Below are 13,230 nucleotides of genomic sequence, written 5' to 3' on the forward strand. Positions count from 1 at the left end.
TTAAATGTCACCTTGTATTATGTCGAACTTTACTCGTATTTTTTTATTTTATGTTGGGGTGGGGGTGGGGTTACAATGTCAAATATTCTAAATGTTTTATTTTTGTTTTTGTAGTTTGCTTTCTTATTTGATATTAAATTTCAATCATATTATTCTTTTCACACCAGCACCAGTATACCGTTAATCCTACTGTGTAAAAGATATTCAACGTTTGTGTATATATTTTTTAAATAATTGATGTATTCTGTATCAAACCCTGAATTTGCTTCAATCCCTATCTGTGGTAAGAAAACATCCACCATAATATCTGTTGATATTTTGTCAGGTTCTAAAAATATATTTCATTGCTATTTTATAATAATTATTATTTCAACCCAATTATATGATTGAAAAAGAAGCATTTGGATATATTTAAAGATAAGGGTTATCAAAATAAAAACTACAAATATATTCACCATGTGTATACAGATAAAATAATCTTCAATGTTGATCAAATGATTTTAATGTAGATATGTGCAGCAGACACTGTTTATTTATTAATGTAGTTTATTTTCGTCGTTTTAGTTTCCGTAGAATAAAATAAATATTATTTTAAAATAAGATGTGTATTGTGGTGACAATTGCGTTCCCTTGGAAACGGAACGCGCATATTCTGATGATGGTGGTGGAAATTTCCTCACTGGTGGAGGAGGCAGTGTAAAGGGTTGTGAAAGAGATGATTCATTCTTTTACTCAATTCAACCTCCCAAAGTCGAACTTCACGATGAAGCAATACTAGCTTTAGGAAATTTCCTAAGCTCGTTTATAAAGAGTGGTGTATATGCCGTTACTATGGCCTGTCCCGTAAACACTGATCCAAGGAGCACGTCACGTGGTTTGGGTTCTGTTTCATTTTGTTTATATTAATGAATATGTTTTTAAGCAGCATTGTGTATTGACCGACAGTGTTCTTTATTGGAGTGGAATTCTAGTGGAATATTTCAGGAGTATCCTTTTTTATAGAGACGTGTTCTAAAACTGTATATTATGAATGACATATTTAAAACAAGTCACTTAGTTTAATTGCTCGAGTGACAGAAGCACATTTTCCCCTAGTGTACACATAATGTATTATACTATATTCATCTATATATTATATATATGTACACACGATGCTTTAACAAGTATATCCCAGTCTATTCTGTTTAAATGTTTAAATCTAGTTGTTGGAATGTACACATACATGTTTAATTCACAGCTACATTCGCTCAAATTGCAGCAGGAACGGATTCGCATACAAATGGACGATCAAATGGAATTCATTGCTGCTCAAATGGCAAGAATTCCGTACTGATCAGTCTCTATATTGATTGTGAGGCAGTGGTTATTGAATTATCGTTGTATAAACGTCCGAACAGTTTCTCTATGCGTGTGGCGGAGTTCTTAGTTGAAGCATGTTGGTAGGATGGGCTGGAGGGGTTTTGGGGGTGGGTTAGGAGGGGGTGGGTTAGGAGGGTGGGGTGGTGTGAGAGGATGTTCGGTGTGCAGCAGTCCTTGTCACATCAATTTCCTCTCTTTTTCGCATCCTCGTTAACCATGTACACACTATGTTAGCCATATTGTATGTGTTGATGTTTCTAAACCATATATCGCTCTCGAGTGCTGTATTAGCGATAGCGACACAGTACTCGTTCTGGGAGCACTATGGTGGCGTTGTCGAATAGATTTCTGGGATAAAAGCTGTGGTCGTGCAAGTGTCGATCGAATATATGTGCATGTTCCGGTCGTGTATGTTACTAAGGGGGATATTTGCTGGAAGGGGGACGTCAGGTCATCTAACTAGATACAGTTTACGTGTTGCTATGCTGTGTGCATCTTTTCCCACCAATCATTCGTTCCAAAACACGGATAGCAAATCAAACACTGAAACTAACGCAGGTGGCGGGTGTCATGGCGATCGAGAGACCCAGGTATCTTGAGAGAAGGCTGTGTAAATACCGCGAATTCTCCGTGCAGTGGTCGCAGGTAAGTGATATCTGATATACCTGGATATACAGAATACCTCTCATGAGGGGCGTGTGAGCCTCGGTCCCCATTATTGTACTGCCTTGAAGCTAACATTTAGATAGATAGGACAGAAAATAAATCGCCATAATGCAGATTCGGATAATATATGAAAACTCATATATCTTTCGTTGTGTACGCATAGATATTTCTCATTGAAACTCTTCAGACCAAATACTGTAATACATTGTACCAATATACACAAACAAGCAAATACTGAAAACAGACAAATTTTTGAGATTGTTAAATATTTGACATTTAATAGTGATAACATTGTAAAAATGACAACATGATATATGAATTCAGAATGCACAATATACACTATGAAATGAGAAATCCAGGCGATGGGTTTGTCATGTGGACAGATCCGACATCCACTAAAATGAAATGAACACTTGAAACTAAAAATGTCATTGTCAAAGTTGTCAAGTTGCCAAGATGAGCACACAGGAGTACAGACAAGGGTTCCTAGATCACAACAGGATGATTTGGAGTCGGCAATGTCACATTCACAGAAACGATACTCAAGTCCTTGTTCGAGAACACTATGTCGGGGGTTCGGGTCACGACTCCAAAAGCTTGGCGAAGCTTGATGGTAGTGCAGCTCCAACATTAATAAATAAGCCTTTCAAAACGTTCAGTTCTTTGGTCAAAAGATCAACTTTCTTCTGCAGTCTCTCGTTCTCTCCAACAAGGTTGCTTACCCGGCCTTCTGTCTGTTTCTGCTTTTCCTTCGCCTTAGCACGGGACTTCCTCACAGCAATATTGTTCCTTGCTCGCTTCTCTATATACTCTTCAGTGCCTTTAGGTAACTGACGTTTCCTGGAGCTCCCTTTCCCACTTGGGGATCGAACCGGTCCGGGGCTTCCGATCTGACTGGAGGATGACACAGTTGGTGAAGCCAAGTTAGTGAGGGATGTGAACGTGGTCGTCTCACTGCAGGCACTGTAAGCCGCGTCCTCGGCCTTGATTGCCTGGTCCCATACGCTCTGGGAATCCTCCGATCCGGATGCTAGCTGCTCGAACTCAGGCATACAGACAGTTGTCGGATATGCGGTAGAAGACGCTGGTCCAAGTGCCACGAAGTCCGTTTGTACCGGACTTGTCAGTTCTGTTTTCACGACCTGGGCGTGTTGCTGTGAAGCCAGGGCGGAATCTGAGGATAGTACGTTAATATTTGCAGTTGAATTATTCAGATACGCTGAGATATCGAAAGATAGTTCGTGAGCTGGATCTAGCTCAAACAACAGTTTTTCGTCAAATGTCAAACCACTTGCACAGTTTTTCGAAACCTCACCTTTACTGGCTTCGATAAGAGGCGTGTCGTACATCTGGAGGGTATCCATAATTTCTCCTACGCTCGGACATGGTGATCCAGGGAATGCGTCTGTAAAAGACGGAATCGGGAAGGCAGAGTGTAAGGAATCTATCTTGGCGGTTAATGACAACACAACACGTGTGGTCAACTACAGCTTCTTAGTATCAGCTTAAGCCTTGATGTCAAATTTGCTCTGCGAGTAAGATTCGTTGAATGATGTGACGTTTGCCTGACGGGCCTTTTATACACAGCGGCAGCCACTTCACCAAGAATGCAAATTCATACGCCGTTAAAACACATAAACATTTCACGCAGTTGACAGTTCGTTGTATACCAACACGCATGAGTAAAAACATCTAATTAGTATAACGCGATCGCTTATTTGTATACTTCATGGTTGAAATTTTATTAATTACCCTTACCGGCTTTCGAACTATATTTTGCGCGCTAGGATACAGTATTCCCCAGCCGTGCGCGTATTGCTAAGTTTAGCCCTTTACGTCAATTTCCAATTTTACCAGTGAGCCTAAATATAGAAATGACGCGAGCTCGCAGCAAGCAGTGACGTGCATAGGGAACCCTCGCCTCAGAGTCTTGCGCAATAGGGTGGCAATTTAATTCTACAGGTGTTTATTAAATTAAACCATACTTGATTTGCATTGCATATTTTATTTGTAGATAATCTGAGTGAAACATGTATTTTTTAAACAGTTGTTTTCGATTGAAATTTTTACCAGTGAAACCATTGAACGGTGGAAAATTCCCATAGCTACACCGGGAGAAAGGCGGTACTCGAATCTGATTGGCCAGCTAAACGATTGCATCAGGTTTCTAAATTTAGATAGCTCCTCCGACATTTTACCAGTTTGTGTTGAAGAAGACGAAGAAATGGAGTAATTAGACAATCTACCGTAGGTCAGACGTTTTCAAGCAGTGCTTGTTTAGCACAGGTGTGAATTCTAGCAATTTTATCGTTTTTAATGTTGTGATGTTCATTATCTAGCCCGTAGCGTTCCTCCCTTGCTCACACATCATTGTCGAAATGTCAGAGTTTGTGTCAAGCATTGATCACGTCAGTATAGACTACGCTATGCTACGAATATAGCTTGCGACGTCGTCAGCTGTGATGCTGTAGGTTTTGTAACACGTTTCGTGGGATCGGGGACAAAATTGTGTTGCTTGTAGCGATGTGTGCGATGTGTTATGCATGCAGGTCATTTTGCCATGTTCGTTGACCGTGATATATTGGAGTGTATTCACCAGCTGATAAGGAAGGAAACCGGCCGGTGTCATTTATTGCCAGCAATTTCACCGACCGACTTCACTGTTTCATATGTTAACATGAATTGCTAATTATCAACATGCATGTAAGAGTAATTTCCAATCATTATCGTAAACAAACATAAACATTAGTAACTCTTGTTTCAAATGGTAAACAATGAAGGTATGGTACATGAATATAGTATTATGAAGTATTTTGTTTTCATTATCGCCATCGTTTTGTTTTCTAGGTAATTTCATAAAATAAGTAGCTGTAATTGTAATGATGATTATTATCATTAATGTCAGGACCAGATAATCCTGTGATTGACATCATGAGCATAGATCTATACAAATGGGAGATGATGACATGCAACAACCACTTTACCAAGTCAGCGAGCCTGACCATCTAATGGCATAAGCCACCTCTCATGATATATAATCATTCATATTTTGATGTTTTCGCTGTTCATGTTTATTAAGATTGTCAGTGTAAGTTTGATCATGTTTAAAACAATGATAGATGTTCAGAGGTTTTATGGAGTATGTTATTGTGGTTAATTGTAAATATTAATTCGTTAGGAACAGTGTCATAATTTATGTTTAACTTTTATCAGTTTTCTCAATGGACAGGGTGATCAACATAGATTATTATATTGCCTTTATGTATTTTTTAACATTAGCATTTAGATACAATTTTAATATATTAATGTTCTCTCTCTCTCCCTCCCTCTCTCTCTCTCTCTCTCTCTCTCTCTCTCTCTCTCTCTCTCTCTCTCTCTCTCTCTCTCTCTCTCTCTATATATATATATATATATATGAAAAGGGATGACCTACTATATATAAGACTTAGGAATCCGTTGCTATGCACAAAAATGTAAATATCAATTTTCTTCATAGGATGCATGGTTATATAAAATGATATTTTTCTTTGTTATTTATTACCAATTCACGTGATGTTAGTGACAAAGAAAACAATCCACAGATCAAATTTCATAATATTTATAAATTAAGACAAAATTATGAACACAAAAGCACAAATCGAGAAATAATGAGTACAGAATTACTCATTTTATATTATATGTGATCATAATAACTGTCCTCCGGACTTCACCACATATTTTTGAGAACAGGAAAGAACTATGATCAGAATTCATATCGTGAATGTGGGTGGGGTTGAGTATAACCCAAAATAATGGACTTGAACATCAGAACAGTTATGTTACAGTGTAATCTAGGCTATGTATCAAATTGGCAGATCGCGAAGCAAGGAGCAGAGATGTCGATTGCTCTCTGTGTGGTTAACCTCGATCGATAGTATTATAGTCCAAGGGAAGTAACTCCATTCAGAGGCGTCCCTTGGCCTAGTTTTCGCAGACTGCTCTCGGTCCGCGAACCAAAAATTTGTTAACGCTCACCGAACTATCATATCTTTTTCTTTTCTTTTTTCATTTGATTGTGCAGCTTATTCGCACACTAAGACAGAATGATAACAGCGTTGTAAGGTCTAAAATGCAGTATAACAGTCTGGGTGTGAATATAACTACATATCATTTGGCTATAGGCATACAGAGGATATTAATATATAACCTTAGATCTATATATATTTTTAATGTACCGACCAACAACTCAATCCTGAAATTAAAAAGAAGTGGCTTTTGACAGTTTTTTTGTGGACCACTCTGTTTTATAATTAGATCAAGGTTTTCTAACCCAAAACAACACATATCTTTTGGTATCAATTCGCAATCGTACTTCATCTATGATGGTGTTTGTAAACCAACTAGGACTAATAAAAAATATAAGGGCTAAGGTATATAACCGTAACTTAAGCTCAACCCACATTCGATAATGTCAATGTTTTTTGGTGTATAAGTAGTCTGGTCATAAAGTGTGAGATACGTGATACAAATATGTTGAGATAGCCAACCCCAACACATATCTATAACATAAGATTCACAAAGGGATGTTAACGCGAGACACAACGAGACTTTGTTCTATCGGTACCTATATTTGTACTGGGGATACAAGAATTTGTGCTAACTGATTATTTCAGCTATTTGGTCTTATGGTGCAGAGAAGGTGGCACAATCTTATGCTATTCCATGTTTTCACTGGAATTCAACAAGTATATATTAGAATCGTAATCATGACATATCACAACCATAAAACGCTGGTGGCCATGGCCGTGTTTGACTGTTGATCAGTAAATTTTGATACAACCATGTATATTTTCTGCTGATAACGAACCATTTACCGTACACACAGTATACACAAAGGTAATATTCTAACAAATGCAAACGCAGCGAATAAATATGTTTTCAAATTATTCCATTGTAATAGAATGTAATTTAGTAATTAAATATATTTCATTTTTTTTCATTCGCAGGTTGTGCCCTCCATTACAATCAGTATAGTACCCCACCTCTGCAGTAGTAGAACAGCGAACTCAGAACAGGCAACAATGGCTCCCAAACGTTCAATGCTCAACTCGTCTGATATGGAGGGCACAGATGACGAGGAATATGAGACCAAGCGCCCTAGGAAGTCTGAGAAGAAGCCGGAGGAGTACCGCAAGCGACGTGACCGCAACAACGTTGCGGTCAGGAAGAGCCGTGACAAGAGCCGGTTCAAGGCGAAAGAGACGATGGAGAAAGTATCCCGCCTCAGAAACGAGAACGAGCAGTTGGAACAGAAAGTCAAGATTCTCACGAAGGAGCTCAGCGTGCTCAAAGATCTTTTCTTAGCTCATGCGGGTACAGTTGCCGAAGGGAACTGCAACGTTGCTAGCAACCACGCAGTTCAGAACGATCATAAGTATTCAATGGATGTGAAGCAAGAATAAGATGGACACACCTATTCCTTGAACAAGGAAGCTCCCACAGTACTAGATCCTGGTGGTGGGAGAGTCCATTGTGAAGAATATAGGGTGTAGTTTTGGTTGAATGTGTACATATGATTGAATGACTTGGAAGGACCACTGTTTTCTGATATTCTTCTACTGGTATTTGTACACTGTGTCGTGCGTTGTATTGTATTGTATTACCCTTGAGATGTAATCGCAACTTTTCATTGTCTTGGTACTGCTCTGATAGTTGCATTCATGTTTTAAAAATATTGGGTACGAAATTGATTTAATGAAAGTAAGGAATGTTGTCACATGGACAACAAGGATTCACTGAATTATTGTTTATACTTGTTATTTTATTTATGTATTAAACAGTTTATGGGCCTTGACGGTAGACATCCCCATCTTGTTTTAGATTCAGATCATAATTCAGATTGTTCATCTGTAATTTTGCCCCCACCCGAAACGTGTTTCCCATGTTTCGTGTATCACGATCAGATATCATCAAAGAAACAAAAACAAGTTATGAAAGCTGTTCTTTAACCACAAGTTGCTGACGGTGACAGTGGAATAATGGGTTCCCGGAAACACGACACTTCTTGTTGCCTTGTATCATATGGAAATGTCATGATGATCATCGTGTATCATTCGGTGAAATAAATCATTTTCTTATTTACATCTGTTCATCTTCAGTTTGTTGAATGGTAACTCAGGAAGTATGGATTATTTAATGATCAATCCCCGTGAACATCCAGGGCTCATTTGCACAAAGCGATCTTAGCGCTAAGACTGTTGTAAGCCTATGTTAAAATATGGGAGTTACGATAACCGATGACAACCGTATCTGTCATGAGAGTCGACTAACGGGATCCGGTGGTCAGGCTCGCAGACTTGGTTGGTGCATGTCGTCGTGTCCCAAAAGCGTAGATCTATGCTCATGAGGTCAATCACTGTCCAGCTAACATAAACATTCTTAAGAAGTTTTGAAAACGTTTTTTTAATATGGTTACAAAACGTTCCAAAAAACCTTTAAAACATCTAAATGAGTGGGTTTTTTGTTACGTTTTCAAAACGTTTCGAAACATCACAGATTACATAGATCGATGCTCGTGATGTCAAACACTGGATTGTCTGGTCCAGATTCGATTATTCACAGACCGCCGTCCTTTTGCTGTGGTGCGGCGTTAAACAACAAACAGATATATTTAATGGTTATGCTAAAACTATGTTCCGGAACCAGACAAATCGAGCTCGGTCACGATGTATTGTTACTTAGTGACAAATTATTGGTAAGTAGATCATCGATTATATGTGACAAGTTTAAATATGCGTGGACAAGACAAGACATCTATTTTTGCACACATATAGCAGTATTTATTAGATGGGTCTTCGAAGGATCCAGGGGCAGAGAATGTCTCCATCCCCGCTTACCGTACACGACTGGGAGGAGGTGAGGTGAGGTGAAATGGGGTTTAACGTCGCGTCCAAGATTATTGCACTTATATAGCGACGTGCATGCACGTGTATGTGTGTGGCTGCTTGTACTAGTCCGGACTGATGCCGATTTATTGTGCTAGCACACTGAGATACCATGCCGCAGTTTAACATGAATACCCCACTCAGACACAGTATACTGACTCCGAGCCGACGAGTCCTTGTTTTAGCCCCTTAATGCCGAGCGCCAGACAGGGTAACAACAAGTACCATTTTTTAACGTCTTTTGGTATGACGCAGTCGGGGATCGAACCCCGGACCTTCCGCTCTCCGGGCGGACGCTCTACCACTAGACCACGGAGGCGGTCTCGACTGGGAGGAGCACCAGGTAGCTGCACTAACTGTATCTCCGTGCTCCTAGCTATAAACGAACGATTTTGATATTGACTTGTCGCTACACAGAGCTACGGGCTGTTCCCTGGTGTTTTCCTAATACTAGTATATTCCCGATTCGCTACATGCCGCACTAACAACCCGACCATAATGTACACAAGCATCCTAATCCCACGAAAACTGCAATACGAGTCGCATCTTAAATCACTTGCGTTCAAATATGCGTCCTTATATTTTCGATCATGCTCTTTTCCATGTACGTATCGGGTTGGAATCATCGAGACGGTATGGATGTTTGCCCGTCCACGCTGCACGCAATGGCGGTTAAAATATCTTTACCGGTCCAGTTTTCAACACGATAAGTAAATATACTGTGTAAATGTACTCGTATTTGAAGACAAGTGTCCTCTGCAGTGAATCACTTTGCTTTTGTCGTCAGATCACGACGCATGCACTTTGCTGGAGCTAATTTGGATTTGGGTCGGACATCTATTAGGAAAACACCGTGGAACAGCCCTTAGCTCTTTGCAGCGACAAGTCAATGTCAATTCTCAATTGAATTCAGTTGGGGTTTTTTCTAAAATCACCACCGACGGTGGTACAAGAGCATGTGTTTATAGCAATACATAACATGATGGCAATGACGGTCACCTTTTACATTTAGTTCTAAAGGTACGATGTACAATTGCAATAAGTTTAGAGAGTCTTTTTTGTCATGAAAACATTTTAGTACACAGATACTGGTATTTATATTTATGCAAAGGGTTGATATATTTATACGTTTTTCACTCACATGGATTTTCCGTTCAGTTGATTGATTGAGTATGGTTTTACGACGCTTTTAGCAATATTCCAAAAATATCAGGGCATGGGACACCAGAAATGGGCTTCACACATTGTACCCATTCGGCGTGACGAGCCAGCACTTCAACCACTAGGCAACCCCACCGCTCCATTTTATTTCCGTTCAACTGAGGTACATGTCCTACTGCAAAAGCGCCATGACATATTTGTTATGGTACCGGCCAGATCTACATCAGAAAACAACTGTCATTCACAGGTAATGAAATACCGCATCATGAAATAGTAAACCCGCTTCATGTTTAAGCCCCCGCGAGTACACATGGAAATAGATAAGATGGAACTATAAATGCCATCTTGAAGATGAAGCTCTTGCCAAACGAAAAAAAACAGATAATGATGACAATGTTCAATATTGCCCGGATGACAGCCTCTTCCGATACGGTCAAAGGGTAATTGCCGCCACTACTGGTCCAATGCTGCCGGTAAAGATGCCAGAATCTGCTCTGGTGGATCCTTTGCCTGTAACCGACGTCCAAGAATGTGCCAAACATATTCCAATTGATTCTGGACTGGTGGCGGGCCAAGGCAATGTGTCGATTGCGTTTGATCATTTGTGTTTGATCATAGTATTATGGTCAATACACACATTATTGATTTTTGTTCTACTCCGTTAAGATCTTGACCTTGACAGCCAGCTTTGTTTGTTGTTTAACTCCGCACTTGGGAACATTGCAGTTAAATAACGGGCTGGACCAGACAATCCAGTGATTGATACTGTGAGCAACGACCCACGCCGTCTCGGTACGATGACACGCAATCATGCACGTCACCGAGCCTGGCCACCCGATCCGATTGGTCGCCTCTAACGCCCAGCATAGCTTGCACATGTAGCTGGAACGTGTGCTTGTCCAACATCTCCAGTGAAAACTCTGTTTATGCGGTCATCCTGATTTTAAACAGCCATGGCATGCTTTGTATTTGAACACACACACACACACACACACACACACACACACACACACACACACACCATGCTGTCCTCACAATCTATACCATTGACTAATATCTCCGCCATATACCTTCGACAACTAAAACCCAAGTTGCGAATATGACCAATGGTGTTTTCTACTCCATAAATTCAGAACTTAGTTCTGAGAAAAGGTACCTACTGATCTATATGTGTAGTTCCACCAAACTCGTCTTGTTTCTTAGATTTGATAAATTATTGAAGATCCCACGTAAGAGACCTGGGTGACGTACAAAACAACATTAGCACTACGACTGTCGTAAGTCTATGTTAATCTATTGGAGTTACGGCCACCTTAGCGCTAAGATCGCTTTGTACAACGGCACCAAGTTTTACTACATCATGTGTATTCCAAAAATAACGAGCGTAAGTTTGTTTTACTGCACAGTCTTATATCGCGGAGACCTAGCTGTGAAATAATTGATTTTCTGTGTGTGAGCATAGTTTCGATTTGATTAAATGAAAATATATAGGCTAATGTCAAGATAGGTTCATTTTCCTGAGGCAAGGGAGTAACCTGAATGGACTTTTAAAGTCTTGTAACGCCCTTGCCTTGGGAGGATGCGATTAGTTATCTCATGACCTTCCTTGGTGGAAATTAACACGTATCCTTATGTTCAATAATGCATCACGTGGGGTTATTAACTTCCGGTATTCTGTTAATGAATTTGTAATAAAACAGTTAGGCGGGATAGGGGGGGCTGGGGTTGAGGAATTCACCCTACTGACCAAAGAAAACCCAGAAATACCTTCTTCTTTTCTTGAAATACACGTGCTTATTGTCAAGTGATTAAAATCTAAAATGACACCTTCTCCACATACCATTCCAACCCATTCTGGGGCGGTCGGGGTGCCTAGTGGTTAAAGTGTTCGCTCGTCACGCCGAAGACCCGGGATCGATTCCCGACATGGGTACAATGTGTGAAGCCCATTTCTGATGTCCCCCGCCGTGATATTGCTGGAATGTTGCTAAAAGCGGCGTAAAACCATACTCACTCACTGTTAGATTACGTTTATTTCATATTCACTATATTGACAATACGATGTGCGATTGACGTGACGTAGATGAATGCGTGAGTGAGTATGGTGTTACGCCTCTCACGGTTAGCATACTCCAGCAATATCAAGACGGGGGCCATGAGAACAAAAGCCATACAAAATCATTCATTCACCTATGTTGGGTACTATATATGGGTCATATAAACTATATGGCTATAAACGTCATATATATGTAGTATTGAAATGATTTTCATAACTCGCGTGTGGGCCCAGAATATTCACAACAATGCCATTATGTGTATGGAGTGGATTCGTATACGCATTTTCATACATCCATTCACACGATCCCTTCACCAGCATATACTACTGAGTTGTATTTAATCATGATCGGGGCGGCTTGCGTCATGTTTCGACTTGCTGGGGTTAGTAAGGAGGACGACACTGTCTGTATAGACTACCCTTAGTTGTTGACTTACACCCAAACACAAGTGTAACATTCCATTTCAAGCATTGACTCAAAACCACATGACTCTGGCTTTACAATCAATGTTTGCATGAATGAATTCGGCTATAGTGGGAGCGGCCCTCGTCTCGTAGCCCTGATAGGCCGGATGTGTGGGGGTTTCAACCCGTGGCCTTGACCTACAAGGTCAAGGATATTGGAAAAGTTCGCTGAACTAAATCGATAGATTGTTTCCTATGATGTGAGCTCGGTTCTTTCACATTAACACTCGGAACATGGAGTGTTTACGGATTTAGTTTCTTTGTCGTTGATAGTTTTGGAATGTCCATTTAGCGTATTATGTCTCGTTATTAAGCGCTTGCTAAGGCTCGTCTCCGAGATGTGTGGTTTGTGGGTGAAGGATATCGATACACGATCCCCAAGCTGCACCCTTTGGTTGGCAGACATGCTTAGAAAATGATTCATGCACTTATCGGCTAAAACTAACTGACATTTCAATGGATTTATCAAATGTGTTTGCATAAGGTATACCTTGTCGGATATAAAATGAAAAAAAACGCCTTAGATATTTCAGCGTATTTCCCACAGAGAGAGAGGAGGCTCGGACACTTAACGTTCTTGTATATACAACTTCTTCATCT

The 13,230-nt window shown here is 40.1% G+C and overlaps 2 protein-coding genes across 3 annotated transcripts; one reads left to right on the forward strand and one right to left on the reverse strand.

Moving 5' to 3' along the window:
- Window positions 1–2,274: 2,274 nt before the first annotated feature.
- LOC124139682 (CCAAT/enhancer-binding protein beta-like) lies at window positions 2,275–3,585 on the reverse strand. Its single transcript, XM_046506986.2, has 2 exons — window positions 3,341–3,585; window positions 2,275–3,199 (listed from the first exon to the last, which is right to left on the reverse strand). The coding sequence occupies exons 1-2, from the start codon at window positions 3,387–3,389 to the stop codon at window positions 2,607–2,609; spliced, it is 642 nt and encodes a 213-aa protein (XP_046362942.1). The 5' UTR covers window positions 3,390–3,585; the 3' UTR covers window positions 2,275–2,606.
- Window positions 3,586–4,157: 572 nt separating this feature from the next.
- LOC124139563 (CCAAT/enhancer-binding protein gamma-like) lies at window positions 4,158–8,145 on the forward strand. Of its 2 annotated transcripts, none has more exons than XM_046506769.2 (2): window positions 4,158–4,311; window positions 7,011–8,145. In XM_046506769.2, the coding sequence occupies exon 2, from the start codon at window positions 7,086–7,088 to the stop codon at window positions 7,464–7,466; it is 381 nt and encodes a 126-aa protein (XP_046362725.1). In that variant the 5' UTR covers window positions 4,158–4,311; window positions 7,011–7,085; the 3' UTR covers window positions 7,467–8,145. The 2 variants fall into 2 exon arrangements, with proteins under 2 accessions (XP_046362725.1, XP_046362817.1); XM_046506861.2 differs by having other exon boundaries at window positions 4,170–4,272.
- Window positions 8,146–13,230: the final 5,085 nt, after the last annotated feature.

The sequence above is a fragment of the Haliotis rufescens genome, unplaced genomic scaffold (assembly GCF_023055435.1).
Source record: "Haliotis rufescens isolate VD_foot unplaced genomic scaffold, xgHalRufe1.0.p SCAF_17, whole genome shotgun sequence".
Classification (NCBI taxonomy): domain Eukaryota; kingdom Metazoa; phylum Mollusca; class Gastropoda; order Lepetellida; family Haliotidae; genus Haliotis; species Haliotis rufescens.

Bases quoted from the DNA above. Each gene is read 5' to 3' on its own strand.
- LOC124139682 (XM_046506986.2), bottom strand. From the start codon at position 3,389: ATGGATACCCTCCAGATGTACGACACGCCTCTTATCGAAGCCAGTAAA. The intron at 3,200-3,340 runs GTGAGGTTTCGA...TACTATCCTCAG, and splicing joins TCTTATCGAAGCCAGTAAAG to ATTCCGCCCTGGCTTCACAG.
- LOC124139563 (XM_046506769.2), top strand. From the start codon at position 7,086: ATGGCTCCCAAACGTTCAATGCTCAACTCGTCTGATATGGAGGGCACA.